Source organism: Xiphophorus couchianus, chromosome 8 (assembly GCF_001444195.1).
Source record: "Xiphophorus couchianus chromosome 8, X_couchianus-1.0, whole genome shotgun sequence".
NCBI lineage: Eukaryota > Metazoa > Chordata > Actinopteri > Cyprinodontiformes > Poeciliidae > Xiphophorus > Xiphophorus couchianus.
In genome coordinates, this window is record NC_040235.1 from 20,630,602 (window position 1) to 20,646,049 (window position 15,448).

The following is a 15,448-nucleotide window of genomic DNA, read 5'->3' on the forward strand; positions in this document are numbered from 1 at the left end:
GAATTCACAGCAGGATATTTTTTTAACTACTGAAGGTGTGGTAGATGATAATAATAAAAAAACTTTTTTCAAAACACCAATCACTGTCAACTATGCTTAAAAAACTTTACAAGCATCACTTTGTTTGTGAAGTTTTGTTTAAGGCATGCAGGCAACGGTTCGAGGACATTAAAAGAATTCAAGAAAAAATATACCTTTCACAGAATCATCGGACGGAGCAAGACATTTCGGGCTCAATCGAACTCTAATGCAGACCAAAAAAAGTGAACTCATGTCCGCTTATGAACTTAGGTCAGTGGTCATTGGGTGACTGGAAGGTACATCATGCACAGCTTGCAGGAAACCATAAACCCACACACTCATGAAGGGTATTTTAGAGAGACAAATTAACCCTCCTGTTATGTTCCGGGTCAAATTGACCCGTTTTAAAATTTACAAATTAAAAAAAAAAAATAGAAGCATTTTTTTTGCATGAAACGTTTTCTATTTGTCTTAATAGGTGCACTCTAGACATAAGTTGAAAATTTATTCATGTTACACATTTGTACCAAACCCTAAGTCTACTTTTTACATCGATACTGTTCGGGTCAATTTGACCCGGCAGTCAGGTTAAAGTGCAAAAAAAGATTTTAAAATGTCCAATTCTATATGTTTCCTTGCAGCTATGAACCATATTTCACCACACACACACTCACACACAAACACACGCAACCACACACACACATGCACATATCGACACACACAAGCCCACTTTCTCACTATTCTCTTTCCTTCACTAGGAAACTGCGAGAAAGCAGGTGTTCACACAACCTTTGACGGGAATCTTTTCTGTTCCTGTGGACAAACTCCACCCACTCTGAGTGACACTCAGCAGAAGTGGATGAAAACATAAATACTCTCTGCATGACTCATTTATCTTGATTTTAATCAGCGGGTCAATTTGACCCAGAACTAAAGATCACCCTTTGGTAAAAAAAAAAAAGTATAATATAAAATAATTTACCAAAGGTCAACTTCAAGGAAATTATTGTTTTTTTGTGTCTAGGTTTTTTTCAGTGGACATTAAAAATCTAAATTCCATTTTTTATGTCCAAATGAGTAAATGAGTAGGTTGTCGTCATTGATCCTTAATTTCTGAGAAATAATAAAACATCATTGCACAAATATTGATTGAAATGGTTAGTATTGGAGTTAATAATCAGATACAAAAATGTTTTGGAGGAATTTTTTGGTTTCTGACACTATTGCATGATTAAACACTCCCTGGGTCAAATTGACCCACGAACATTTTTGCTGTACCCTAGAAACGAACATAAAAGGAGGGTTAATCTAACAGTTTTTGGAGTGTGAATGTACAAAAATTATTTAAGTAAAGACGAGGCAAATTTGTTTGTATGGCAACAAGGCGTGAGTACTGTATTTGGTCAACATCAGGGAACAAAACAAACCACACACTTCACTTTGTTTCTAATACGAGGTTGTGGCTTGTATCCACAGTCGCCGCCGCTGCTGATCCTAATTTATGTGGTTAATAAACACACAAGCAGATGCAGCAACACACAGTGTGGTCCACACATGCTGAGAGTGGGAATAAATTCAAAGTGGCAGTGCAGTCAAAAGCCTCCGAGGCGATGACAGTAACACTGGTAGGCAGGTGGGAGTGGAGCCGTCTGCTCACCAGTCGACGTGAAAGACTGACAGCTAACTCTGAATACAGCGTTCCTCAAAAGATGCGAACACGCTGGCTCTGACAGCAGCTTCGGTTCCGTTCGTCGCCGGGCGCCGCCGCCGCACATCAGCCAGCGCGGAGACAAACCTACATGCCCACACAGAAACAATCAACACGAGAGTGTCGTCTGAAGAGTTGTACCTCCAACACTTTCCTTGTTTTTGTGTTTCATGCAGCCAGCGCCCACCTCGCTGTCACTGCCTTCATCGGTGGAACATTTTCATTTCAAGCTCTTTGAAATGAAAGCTGTCGTGCCAGGATGAAGCTGTGACAATCGTTACCGGCTTCATCGAAGGTACTCGAAGCAATAAAGCTTCTGAAAGTGGACGTATGGTGGTTTCAGTGAATGTAGCCACTGGACATGGTGGGGGCTGCCTTTGTGCTGTCTTTAAATGCAGATTCTATCATGAAGTGCATGCTGTTAAAAATAAAAATTAAAAAGTTCCTGAAAAAATAAAAGCATGATAACAAAAAAAAAAAAAAACTGAGCGTGTGCTGGCATACAGATTTAATTGATCCTCGTTTGTGCTAATGAGAGTAACTGGTGCATGTAATACAGGCAGACAGCCAGTTTGTGACTCTGTGTGGAAAAGGGCTGCAGGATATCGATTTCTTCAATTCTGTGCAGAATTTAATATATTAAACCTCTGATCTTAAAAATCGTCTGCTGTTTAGCAAAAAGACCATGACTAGGGATATAAAGAGATTTTGTGCCACTAGACTTTTGTGTTATTTAAATCCCACGATATGTCTATATTCCAAATAATATCATATATTCAAATTACTAAACAGCTACTGTAAGAATGTGACTGTGGCTTGAGGAAAAACCAGTAACCCCATAATATTGATTTCAGTTCTAAAAGCTTGTGTCTCGGTTGCATTTGTGTTTCAGACTCTTATTTTGTAGTAAGAAAAGGAAGCAGTTGCCCTTTTGGGTTGATGCAGCTAAGAGAAAAAAAAACATGACCATCAGCAACTCATACAAACATACAAACAGACAAACAGACACATACAAAGTGAAGAATATTGGGGCTAAGTGTCAGCTTAGTGCTAAAGCTGGTTGGAATATTCTATTAACACAAGACTAAAGCGCTGTTTACAGTTTATGAAGCCCTACTGCATTTGAGAAATAAAATATTAAATTCGTAGGTTTTCCATAAACACCTAATAAAACCAACATTGAATATCGTCTTGTTTCCAAGCAATCAATCAATATATTTGATAGCGTCCTGACACTGCAGGATTCAGTGGCTGAAATTGATCCTTATCCGTCATAGGCTAAGAACTTTGTGTTGATTTGCTTGTTTTTTCTAATTTACTTTATAGGGCTGTTTGTTTAGAGTTGTGGACTTTAGCTACCGTGTTATCTCTTTTGAAATCTTACTTCCTGTTTTATTTTGCACAAGTACAAACACATAATACACTTGTGTATTATGTGTTGGCCCTGTCAGATCTTTTCCTGAGATTGTATTGTCATACCTAAATCTATTTAGGCATCAACTCCATCAGCATATATTGTATAGCAATGGGTTTTTGCAAGATCCTAGTCTATGTCCAGAATGGGGCTTCCTGGTTGCCTATGATCTCATAGTAGTTCACCAGTAAATCAGCAAGTTATTGAAACCAAACCATTTTCCTATGACCATTGCCCACTGGGGTTGTTTAGATCTTTAAGTTTAGTTGAAAAATCTAACAAACCTTGAAGCATATATGGTAAAATGCATATTATATGGTTGCTGGTCACCTAACCATAAGTGTTGTCTCTTCAGCTTTTTATGTAAGTTTTTATGATTTATTGTAAATTTTGCTTCTGTACTTTGAATAACCTGTTTTATGCTTTCATTTTATTAAGATACTTTACTTTTGTTCTTTGAACTACTTTAGACTTGATTCAGTTTAAATCTTTAAATCCTCACGCGAATAAAATGCGGCACAAATTACAAAAACAGCAGCACCATTTTGACCTTCTTTCTGCTCCCAAAAAGGACGCATAAAAATGTGAATTAGACCTAAATGATGCTATCAAGCAATATACTACATTACCACACCATGCATCCAAAATGTTTTGATTACAAAGACGTTCATTGGCAGAAACCCACCTTAGTTTCCATCGCTGTTTAATTCTCCTTGTCTGACCACTTGAGAGTTGAAATGTTTGGAAGTTACAATAATTTTTTACGCTCAGTTTTATCCTCTTTCTCTTCCTTGTTTAAATGTCTTATCTGTTCGTCAAAGGCTGCTTTATAGTTCCGCTTAGCAAAACTGACTTGTGGTTTGGGGTGACCAAAAAAAAACTTAGGGCGGTCCTTGTGAGAAAAAAAAAAATACAGGGCAAGAAAAACGCCGGTGCTGTGAAGTGTCAGTTTCTAAATGAACGCTGCAGAACCACTCCCTCATAAAAAAGTCATTTGAAACGTAGTGTGCCAGAAAATGATTTTAAAATAGATTGAGCTGATTTTTGGCTATAGGTTAACGGTGGTAATTTGGCTCTTTTTTTTCAGTAAAACTAATGCAGGTCAGTGTAACTTTTTAACACAGACCTTAGAGTACGATGGAATGAAGGTATTATGGTCTGCAGTTTCAGTTTTAGCTGGTGTTTTGTGCTTTGTTTTCCTCTCTCCATCTAAAATAGGGGTGTTAAGTAGTTCTACTTTAATAGGTCATGTTTTCATGGTTTTCTGTCCTTATTAACCATTGAATGTAATCTATGCATGGCCACTCTGCCTGCAAACATCTTGAAATCCTGAACAAAAATTTGAGTACTTTAGTGTTAGTATCTATTTGTTTGCAGACAAAAATAAATTCTAAACCATTAAATGAGGTAAATAGTCAGTAAAGGTTAGTTACACGGTATCTTTCACAGATAAATCCACAAAGTGCTTCACAAAAACCAAAAAGATAAAACAGACTGGCTTTAAGGACTGCTGGAGTCATTGGGAAGTGTTAACACCATAGCATGATTTACATCAGGGGCTCCAAACGTTTCCGGTGATAAAAAAAAAAAAGATTTAATTTGTTACTTGCAGCTTCTTCTTTTTTTAATGAATCAGAGAAGTCTGAATAATCACTGAATAGAGATGTACTCAGACATGAGCGTATGTTTTTTTGTGTGTTTCTGTGTGATTGATTTGTCCAGTATGTACTCTGTCTCCCACCCAACAACTGGTAAACATGGGCGCTGGCCTGCTAACGACTCTGCATGGACAAGCGAGTGCAGATCAGTGAAAGAATATGAAAGTTAATCTAGAAAACACACTTGCAATTTGTAAAACATTTGTGAAAACAGAAAAATTAAGATTCTTACTTACCCCTAAAATATTACAAAAGTCTTATCTTATTATTGGGATGTATCTCATGTGTGCCAGTTACCGACCTCCCAAAAATATTGGTCAGTAATTGTTTTTTGACTTAATTTCGACCTGTCTCAGGAGACTCGAGTATCTTTACTAAACTATGTTTGGGTGGTCTAAATACAGAAACTACAAACATACCGGTAAAGGCTATATTTTTTAAAGCATCTCAGTCTGTGAAGACGACAGTGAATGATATCATCTGCCTCAGCTATGGTGTCTGTAGAGCTGCATCCTCGTATTGGCAACGGCTACCGGCTGCTGCCATGATGCCAAAAATAAAACAAACAGACAAGGTGAGTCATGGCTTGGCTTTTGCTGGTCTCTCCTAATAGGAACACCCTGCTCTAAATCAATATCTCACAGTGGTTTTCAGACTTTGGAATAAATATTTCAAAGTAGTGCAATGCAAGAGTCACACTTTGAAAATCAATGAAACAGACCAGAAAGTATTTTGTAGTTGTAACTAAAAGTAATAAGCTGCAGTCACATTGCATGCAAATGGGCTAACAGATGGTCTGGAGCATTGTTTTGACAGTAATGTCAGTTTTGTCTTATGTTTATGTAAGTTGTGGTGAGCAGAGCTTTTGTAGCTATTTTGTGATCATAATGTACTGATTTAAGCTGAATTCTTCTTGGTACTATTCCTAAATGTCTTCAAGGAGATAGTTGTTGCAAATTTTTAAACCCCTTATTTGTCATGAGGATACCAGTGTCCTCATGGACCCCACTGATTTACATGTAAGCATTTTAGAGGTGCCAGTTAAGCGGTTAATGTAAACAGACAACATGCTCATTTAATTTATGCCATGTAAACAGTTTGAATCATGGTGAAAAGAAAGTACTGGGAGTTTGGGGGGGACGACAATGCTATGTCCTGGGCTGGTGGACTCATGTCAGGTTCTATAGTTCTTGGGGTTGTGATGGGTTAGCTGTGAGCGATTGGGGGGCCAAGCTACACTACAGTGGGAATCCCTCCCTCTAAACTTCTCTGAAGCTAGCTCACCAGGTGGGGTGGTAATGTACCCTTCCTCCCTTGGTTCTTCTGAGCTCCACCTACCTCAGCAAGCCAGTGCGGCATGTTTGCATCTCTCTTACTTGGTGCTGGGAGTTTTGCAGGCTCTGGCTTACTTTAGGGTCTGGATCCCAGGCCTGACAGAAGATGGCGGCGTGGGAGGATTGGGAGGTTTCGATGCTCTTTGCCTCTTTGGGGCTGCCTCAGTGCTTCATAGCCCGTCTCTTGGTGGTTGCTGTGGGGTGGTGCCTTATGTCTGTCCACCTGTCCTCTGCAGCTCTTGGGTACTGAGTGTTGCATGCCTTTTGCCATCCTTACCACTAACTGTGTACTTTCAGGTGACTCACTCACATACACCTTCTGGACACAAACACACTTACTTTTAGAATAGAATAGAATTCAACTTTATTGTCATTGCACTGTCACAAGTACAAGCAACGAGATGTAGTTTGCATCTATCCAGAAGTGCTCTACGAGATATAATATTTATTTACAGATGTACAAGACTATGTATGTATGGACTATAAGGGGTTATAGCAAGAGATATAGATGTTGTGTATAAATATAAATATGGGAGCTATATGCACAGATTATACAGAATATACAAGAATGTTAGGGAATGGATAATAGATAAATAATGGCAGATAAAATTTACAGGTTGTATGTGTGTGTGAAGAAAACAGTCCGTGATGTGTGTGTGTGTGAGGATAGTCCATGTGTTATTGTTGTATGAGAGGATAGGGGAGTACAGTCCTTATAATTTATGTTTTATGTCAGGAGGCGTTCAAAAGCGTGACAGCTGTGGGAAAGAAGCTGTTCCGGTGCCTGGTGGTTCTGGTCCGTAGGCTTCTGTAACGCCTCCCAGAGGGCAGGAGGGTGTTTGGGCTTGTGTTTGCCCACATGCACAAATACACATACACCCACATTCACATGTCAATGCACTGACGCACTTTGACAGTCATTCAAACAAAGGTTGTTATTATGTGACCTGTCTACGTTGATGCTGAATGGAGTCCATGATGCAATTAGAACCATCTTCAGACATCCTTTTGTAAATCAAAGCTGCTTTGGCATATTATGTAGGAAGCCAGTTTCTCCATATGGTATGCCTGAAGTGCCAAGACAACACAGACTGAGCCAAAATGGCAAAGGTTGTAAAACCACACACAGCTGCCCAAATCTCTTGAATAAAAATAAACCCCCAAAATATAAAGAGGTCGTACCTTACTTTAAGCAGTGACTGTACATAGTAACTTTTTTTAGAATCAAATGTGTGAAGCTTTTGTTTTTGGAAACATATTATTTGTCACAGAGTGTAAAAATGTGTATGTTCCTGTATCTCATTGCCTGATAATTTGATTCAAATTGTTACAGTATGTCTGTCTCTTGTTGTGGATCCTACTAATACTAACTTTTAGGAAGTGTGTTATCACCTCCAAAGTAAAAGTGGATTTTTCATACATAAAAACAGCATATTCAGAATAACATGCAGAATTTACACATTATGTGTGATTGATTTGGGATTTTCTATCAACCTCTGCAAGGCCAGATGTTACCTGGTTGCTGCAGAATATTTTTGCGAGCATGGCTGATATGCCTCTGTTTTCAATTGTGCTTCTGTGTATGTAAGTTCAGACAGCACTAACATTTCACCTTCTCCATTAAGATGTTAATGCTATTTTCTAGACCATCACCTTTCTGCCATTAGTAGGACTATACCTGCAGAAACTGTACTCTACTTTCATGAAGAATTATTGCAGTGATCAGCCAGAAGATCATGTGATTTGTCTGGATATCAATTGATCAGCATATTTCTTGACACAGCATCAATGGTGAAGCACTTATATGGTATTTGAATTTCAAACATATGCAGGTAGCATAACAAGGCCTGCACAAATTTAATAAATAATCCTCACTAGCAGGAGTCTGTTTTTAACACACGTCATTACTGACGGGATAAGAGTCTGTGTGGCTTGTTTATTAGAGGAGGAGGTGGGTAATGGAAAATTAATGACATGGCTTGATAAGCCCACGCTGATGATCAGAAACAACCTCAGGGAGGAAAACCGCATGTCGCCAAGCATACGTTCTATTTTTGAGCCTTGATTTCAAAGTGAAATTAAATCTTTGCTTTCGTGTGGGAAAGGAAATGTAATTGTTTGTCTGGATTTAAAAAAGGGAAATGGTTTTTGTAATGAGTTTAGAGTGCATATTGCTTTAAGCTGAATGAGCTCTGGTGCATTAGGTACGACGTGGACAACAAACAATTCCTTCCAAAGAAAGTAATAAACCCCCAAGCCCTGCTGCACTTGGCATGCATATTTGTCATTGGATTTTCATAAAATTCACAAAACTACCCAAAGGATCCATAAATGTCATGTTGGTTGAATGCAACCATATCTTCAGTGGGCTTTAGTTGATCCCTGCCAGGCTGTCCGTGTAGCAGAGCAGCATGGATTCTGTCATGGCGTAATTCGGCTTCATCCTTAGCATCTGTGCTGATGTGATGTTAATTGGATACTTGGAAAAAAATGTCTTTATCCCACAAAAGGATAATAGATTATTTTAAAAAAAAAAGGCTTAAGGTGTCTTTTATAAAACTTCTCACACCCTTTGAGTTTTTTTTCTTTCTTTTTTTTTTACAATGCCACCTCAAATTTCAATACAACCTTTTGGGATTTTATGAGACAAACCAACAAAAAAGCAGTGCATAATTGTAAAGTGGAAGAAAAATGGGACGTGGTGTTCATATTACTTTCTGAAAAGTGGGCCATGCTTTTATATCCAATCCCTATTACTATGATACCTTGAAATAAAACCCAATGCTACCAATTGTCGCTTTATTTGTGAACAGAGTCCACTTGTGCAGAATTTACTCAGTATCAATCCAGATGTGGTGTGAAGGCCTCAGAGGTTTGTTAGAAAATATTAGAGAACAATCAACATCATGAAAACCAAGGAACACAAAAATAGGTCAGAGATGAAGTTGTGTAGAGGTTTAAAGAAAGTGTTTTTATGTGTATAAAACAAATTACCAAATTTTGACCGTTCCCTGGAGGACTGTTACATTAATCATCCAAAAAAGGAGAAAACTATGGCACGACTGCCGACCTATAACTACGAACAGGAAAGCTGCTCATAGTTAGTATTTGAAGTAAACTCTTCAGGAACGGCAAATTAATTGAGACTGGTGTTTACCTCTCAGCAGACCAACAGTCCTAAAAACACATTCACAGCTACAATAGAGAGATCCAGATCAAAGCACAGTCATGTGTTGGAATGGCCCAGTCAAAGTCTCTGACTAAATCCAGCTGATTATTTGCGACATAGATTTTAAAATTCGTGTTTACATGATCTAACCCCAGTTAAAGTTTTGCTACTCCATACTCAATGGAAGGCGGTTCTGTCAAGTTTAGACTCATCATAAATATCCTTACTGTTAGTTGTGCTCTACTTTGTGTAGGTATGCCAGAAAATTCCCAACAAAATAAATTTGAGTTTGTGATTGCAACGTGACAAAAAAAGGTGTGAATACCTTTGTATTGTTGCTAGCTTCTAACTAATGACCTATATGACCTATACGTATATATATATATACGTATATATATGTTATATAATGTTATCAATTTAAAAAATAAACTTGATGTTTTTGTTCTTCATGTCTTATTCTTAATACATCAAGATGGCACAAATAAGACTTTCAAGCTTTCTGCTTCTTCAATTCAAGATTAAGGACAAACCACAGCCCACGTCTAGCAATCCATTAGAGACCCGCTTGATGCAAAAAGTAGTGGTGGCTTTGGATCATGTGAGGTTATTGGTGACATCATGGTGTCTCATATTCCCTCTCTGTCTACTTTTCTCACATGCGCTCTCGTCTCACGCAGCATCCCTGTATGAAGCGTCTGTCTGCTGGTGCTGATAGGGCAACATGTGGTTTCTCCGCGACACTAATCTATCGTCCACATGGTGTGTGGGGCTCATGGACAGACCCTCAATACGTCTCTGGTAGGAAGCACAATCACTCTACAGACTTCCTCCCCCTCCAGGCTATCAGCATGTACAGCTCACATTTAGTAGTGATGCACACTCACACACACTCACGCACACCCGCACGCACAATCCCCTATGGCAACTGTGACTCAACATCTTAGTAATCAACCACTTTGTGCAGCACTTTTAGACCAGCAGAGTTAAAAAAGGCAAGAATTTTGGAGACGGAGGCAAGAGGAGCTGCACGTCACAGCGAGTGGCACACCTGTTGTGATGAACACCGGCAGAGCGTGGCTACGGACCACACCCAGTGTGTCGTGACTCACCAGCCACCCCCCTCCTCTGTTGTCCATCCACGAGAACAGACAGGAAGGGATGGCAGAGAGATTCAGAGACAGATAGGAAGGGAGGGGAGATCATAAAATAAAATAACTAGTGGAGGGAGGGAGTGGTCACACTGAGAAGCAAAGAGAGCAACAGGCTGATGGGGGCATTGTGGGTGGGACTCACCAGCTCGACCGAACCATAGTGTTTCCTGCTGAAGTCTCCACGCCTGCAGCCCAGGTCCTCTGAGGCAGAGCTGGAACACAAACGTATGGTCAGACACATGGCCTACATCACACCACACACACACACACACAGAAACAGAGTGACATCACACATACACAAGTGGCAGCCGAAGCATTTGATTTTCCTTTAACCCCCACTTCTCACACCCTGACTACTTGTTCACTGGCATCTCGTTCTAACTACGCCCGCGCTCGTTCCCTTCCGCTTTCCTTCCGTCCTTCCTGAACGCGTCTTCGTCGGTGTGTTGGAGCTGCCGCCGGTGGCATGGTGACTGGCCAGAAGCAGCAGCCAACCCACTGCTGATTGAGATGTCGGCCCTGATTGAATTAGGCCTCGGTGATAGATGGGGGACCTGCTGGGGCAGCTAGCTGATGGCTAAAGCACCAAGATGCACACAGTTTTGAAGTTACAGTTGCAATTTGACCTCAGTAAAGCAAAGACGTTGCGCTCAAGAGTGAAAATTATATGTTTCTGTTCAGTTTTCATTCATTGAACATAAATTCGCAGAAAAATGTAAATATGCACTCATGTGCAACTGCAACTCATATAGTAAAAATATTTTGAGATTTTGGAAAATGTAGGACACAGAAACAGCTTCTGTTGGTAGAGATGGCATCATGCTTTAGGGCTGTTTCGCTGCCATTGGTACTGGCATAGAGAACAGAATATTGAAAATGGAGGACTCCCTCCAGTTCCCTTAACCTCACAAGGATCTCTAACCTCAAGGATATCTAGCAAGAACTAGATATTTGAAACTTTAACATAACTGCGTATCTTGATGGGAAAGTGATCTGATCACAAACCAAAACTGGTTTAGGAATAAAAATAATGGTGTGAGGAAGGTTTTTTTTAACAGTGTTATCCCAAAATTGACCAGTGCAGCAGTTGGTTACCACGGAAACTGTGGACGCAGGCTGCTGAGAGACAGATGAAGGAGTCACAGTTATTTTTTTTAGGCAAGCCCACCTGTGACGCGAGAGTGACAGTCTGACAAAAGCTACCTGCCTATCAAGCCCTGTTTTATCTCCTATATCTGAAGAAACATGCAACACATGTCCTCTGAAAACAATAATAGTTTCAGTTTGTATATTTTTTATGATATAAATGTTTATGTCTTCCATCTCAAGCTATGAGCTGAACATTCAAACAGCCTTTAGATGTTTGATAAAGCACATGTTGAACAAAAAAAATCTATTTGTAGCTAAGTTATTTCCGCTGTATCTTCCTGGGGAATCAGATAATTATGTCAATTCTATCTCAAAAGCACAAATGAAGCTTTGAAAACGGTCAAAATTGCTCCATCAATCTAATTAGCAAATGTTTTTTAAGCAAAATAAGTACATATGCTTAACCATTGTTTCTACTCCGAAGGAAAAGGTGTATCCATAATATTTTTGCATTATTATATCAGAACAGAATTTTTATTGCATCTAAAGCCACAGTTTCTTGAATCCTCAGAAACCTTTACATGAGAGACTCAGTTTCAAGGTGCAGAATCTGGCTTCTTTTTCTCCTACATTTTGAGGTTAAATTTGAAATGTAAAAAGTTCATGTAATTGTCCTTCAGTATACAACAGAAATAGGTAACAGTAATAGACTTCCTTATAAATACACACAACATTCTATGTAGATAACCACTACTGTATATGCAAACGCCAAAACCTTTCTATAGTTTTTCAGAATAAAATTGTTTCAGAACAGCAGTAATGTGATTCAGCCTAGCTCCGCAGGTGGGATACTGACTACAGACACGAGCTCCACAGATCACAAAAACAATCTTTAGGTTCCAGCTGGTGAGCAGATCTTTTCCCCTTCAAATATTTGTAAACACAAATCCATCTTGCTCTACGATTACAGATGAATAATAAAGAAAACTAGTCACAGATGCAGCTAATTATTTGTTTATGTCGGCTGTGTGATGCAATCGCTGGCAAAAAGAGCGCGCAGTATTACTTTACAGGATAGTGACCCTTCAAGGACCTTGTCTGAAACCATAGTTATAATCCTGCAGCACTGAAGAGCCTCAGTATTACTCTTTATTTTCAGGAACAATGATCACATTACTATTGATCAAAGGGCTAAAATCTTTGAAACAAATTAAATAACAGAGAACAAACTGGGTATGATGATAAATTAAGCTGTCCGTACAGTGTGAGTTGTGCTCTTCAAGTTCCCTCTAAGGAAAATAATAATAATTGATGGTTTTTAAGATCCAAAGCACAGTTCAAACACAAAGGTTCGAAGTTTAACACCTCACAAAACGCAGTGAAGTTACACAGGTGTCCCGTTACACAGATAGCACATTATGTTCTCACCATTAGCGATGCCACAAAAGACAGTCTACTCTCCATAAATGTAACGGTTACGGTGGGATTGTGAGGGAGATAAATTCACTCTGCTTTCAAAGCAGCAACTGTTAAAAAAAGTTACAACTTAACATTTTTGTTAGACGGCTTCATGGAAATATTTTACAGAAATTAAGCAATCACTATTAATTTAGACATATCTTATTGTTTGAATGCAACACTGACACTACCTTAAGCTGACAAGGAGACAGCTTAAGCTCGAGCTGTCTCCATGTCGTGACAGTATAACATGTGACAATCTGTGAAAAAAATAAATAAAATAAATCGAGCCTCTCTGGGGGACCAGCTGTAGCTTAGCAGAAAGCAAGAGGGAGGGTATGGGCAGCGTATACACCAGGGTGACTCTGATTGGTCCTTTCAGGCAGAATGGTCTATTTCTGCAGATAGCAGTAGGACCACCAGGAGGAGGCAGAGGAGATTGATTTGTTCTTCACCTATTAGGTGTCTCATCCTGTCAGCACATAGAAATAGTTTTAACAATTATGTAAACAGTGTATTTTTTTAATAAAAGCTACGAACTGCAGCTTTAATTCCTATTCTTTTGTGAAGCACAAAGCATAAAACCAGGAAAGAGTTGTCCAAACATCTGTTATGAATTCAACTTCAAATTCAGTTTTCCAAAATGACACTCTATTATTTTTGTAACAGCAAAGATGTGAGATTGTACTGCACATAACCTGGTCCATAAATGTTCCATAAAACCTCATAAATTTAATTCTATAGATACTATAAAATTCTTTAGTGCTCTGGGAATCATTTAGGGAGCTTAGGACAGCTCATTGTTGAGAATAAATAATTTTGTGTTTTCCTTCTGTCTCTTTTAGCTAGTTCCTAAGCTAAACCTAAAGGAAATGACATGTTAGGAAATGCAAACGAGAGCTAGGGTTAAAGGAAATGACACACTAGGGAACGCCCTGGCTTAGATAGAGAGTAACAAAGCAGATCACAAACTCTTCTTGGTTGCCATTTTGTCTTGCTAACTCCTAAAGGGAGCATGAAAAATGGACCAGCTGTATTTTGGTATTAATAAATGGAATTCATGAATTCAACTCACTGACTCTCTTTCAACCTCATACATCAAGAAATCAGCATGGAGAATGGATAATTCTCGACATCATCTATAGCCATTTCTTTCATCTCCTATTTGTCTATTATTGTGCTCATTGTGTACTAAGAAGGCCAAAAGACCAAATTATTATATTGTATGATCTCTATCATTGAATATTTTGCTCCTTCACTGTATGAACCTATAAATAGAAACATATGTCGATCTGGTTGCATTGCCCAGAATTGTTGGTCTGATTATAAACCACAGGAAAAAAAATGAGAGAAACTCAGCGGTTTAAAGACTTTCAACCAGAACATGTTAATCTCATCTGTCATTTCCAGACCAGAATAGAGCATAACATCAAATCCTTCCAGCAAATAAAAGGTCAACCCAAAAATGTTTGCCAATGTGCCTAGAATTTCTCTAGATGGAAACCTTTTTGTGTAAACACTCCCTAACGGTGCCAGAACTGTTTTTTTCTCTTTAGCCAAAGTTTAGGGAACACAGGTGAAAGCGAGAAGTCTGGCAAGACAAGATGTTTTCATGGCTCAACTCTATTCATCGTCACTGAGCACATTGTTATAGCTTTACATATCAAACATTCACCCTCTGGTTTTTGCCTTTTTAGAGCCACACCTGAATAAATACCAGGATACTTAATCTGCAACGCCTGAAATAGACTCTCCTTTAAATAAAGGGAACATGCCCTACTTCTCAGGAAAGATCCATGGTTTCAGATTTGGGGTTACTGATTTGCAGCCAGATTGCATCAAAGTCAGCCAATGACGCTTTAAATTACAGCAGAATAAAATGTTGTGAATGGTGCCAGAAAGAGAAAACCAGCAAAAGATGAAAAAGTGACCTCCAGGTTGGCTTTCTGTATGATTTGAATTAAATCAAAGTGTCTTAAAATACCTAATAAAAGTAATTGCTCCCAAAAAGTTACATGAAAAAAAAAAAAACAGACAATGTCCAGTCCTCCCGGAAAAGGTTTTAAGTTGCAGATAACACGAATAACCTAGTTTTCTGTATTTTCTACAAAACAAAAACATAATGGACTGACAAACCCCAACATCCTAGTAAACCCTGAACATCACCCTTGTTCATGCTTCTACTTTGTTCTCATTAAATAAAGAAGATGAAAATATGATTTAGGCAGATCTACAATACTGTTAGCCTGTGTTTTAGTGGAAACCTTTAATTACTCTTAATTTAAAATAACCAAAATTAAATTACAGTTTTTATCTCGATACCGCTCAGTCCTACTTTTCACATTTCCAGACGTAACATTTGAAGAGAACAAATTGAGGAAAAAAACCCCCCGCCAGGATAAAACCATGGCAGCAGCAGCAGTTGGCAGCAGCAGCATTATGCTGT

The 15,448-nt window shown here is 38.8% G+C and overlaps 1 protein-coding gene across 7 annotated transcripts in view; it reads right to left on the bottom strand.

Moving 5' to 3' along the window:
• The window catches only part of garnl3 (GTPase activating Rap/RanGAP domain like 3), a 78,438-nt gene that overhangs the window by 34,814 nt on the left and 28,176 nt on the right, over positions 1 to 15,448 (bottom strand). For 6 of the 7 annotated variants that reach the window (XM_028024775.1, XM_028024773.1, XM_028024771.1 and 3 more), the window contains exon 2: positions 10,598 to 10,667. In XM_028024775.1, coding sequence (XP_027880576.1) covers positions 10,598 to 10,667 — 70 coding nt within the window. Of the gene's footprint in view, positions 1 to 3,828; positions 3,962 to 10,597; positions 10,668 to 15,448 lie in introns of those variants that run through there. The other variant, XM_028024774.1, reaches the window with a different exon arrangement.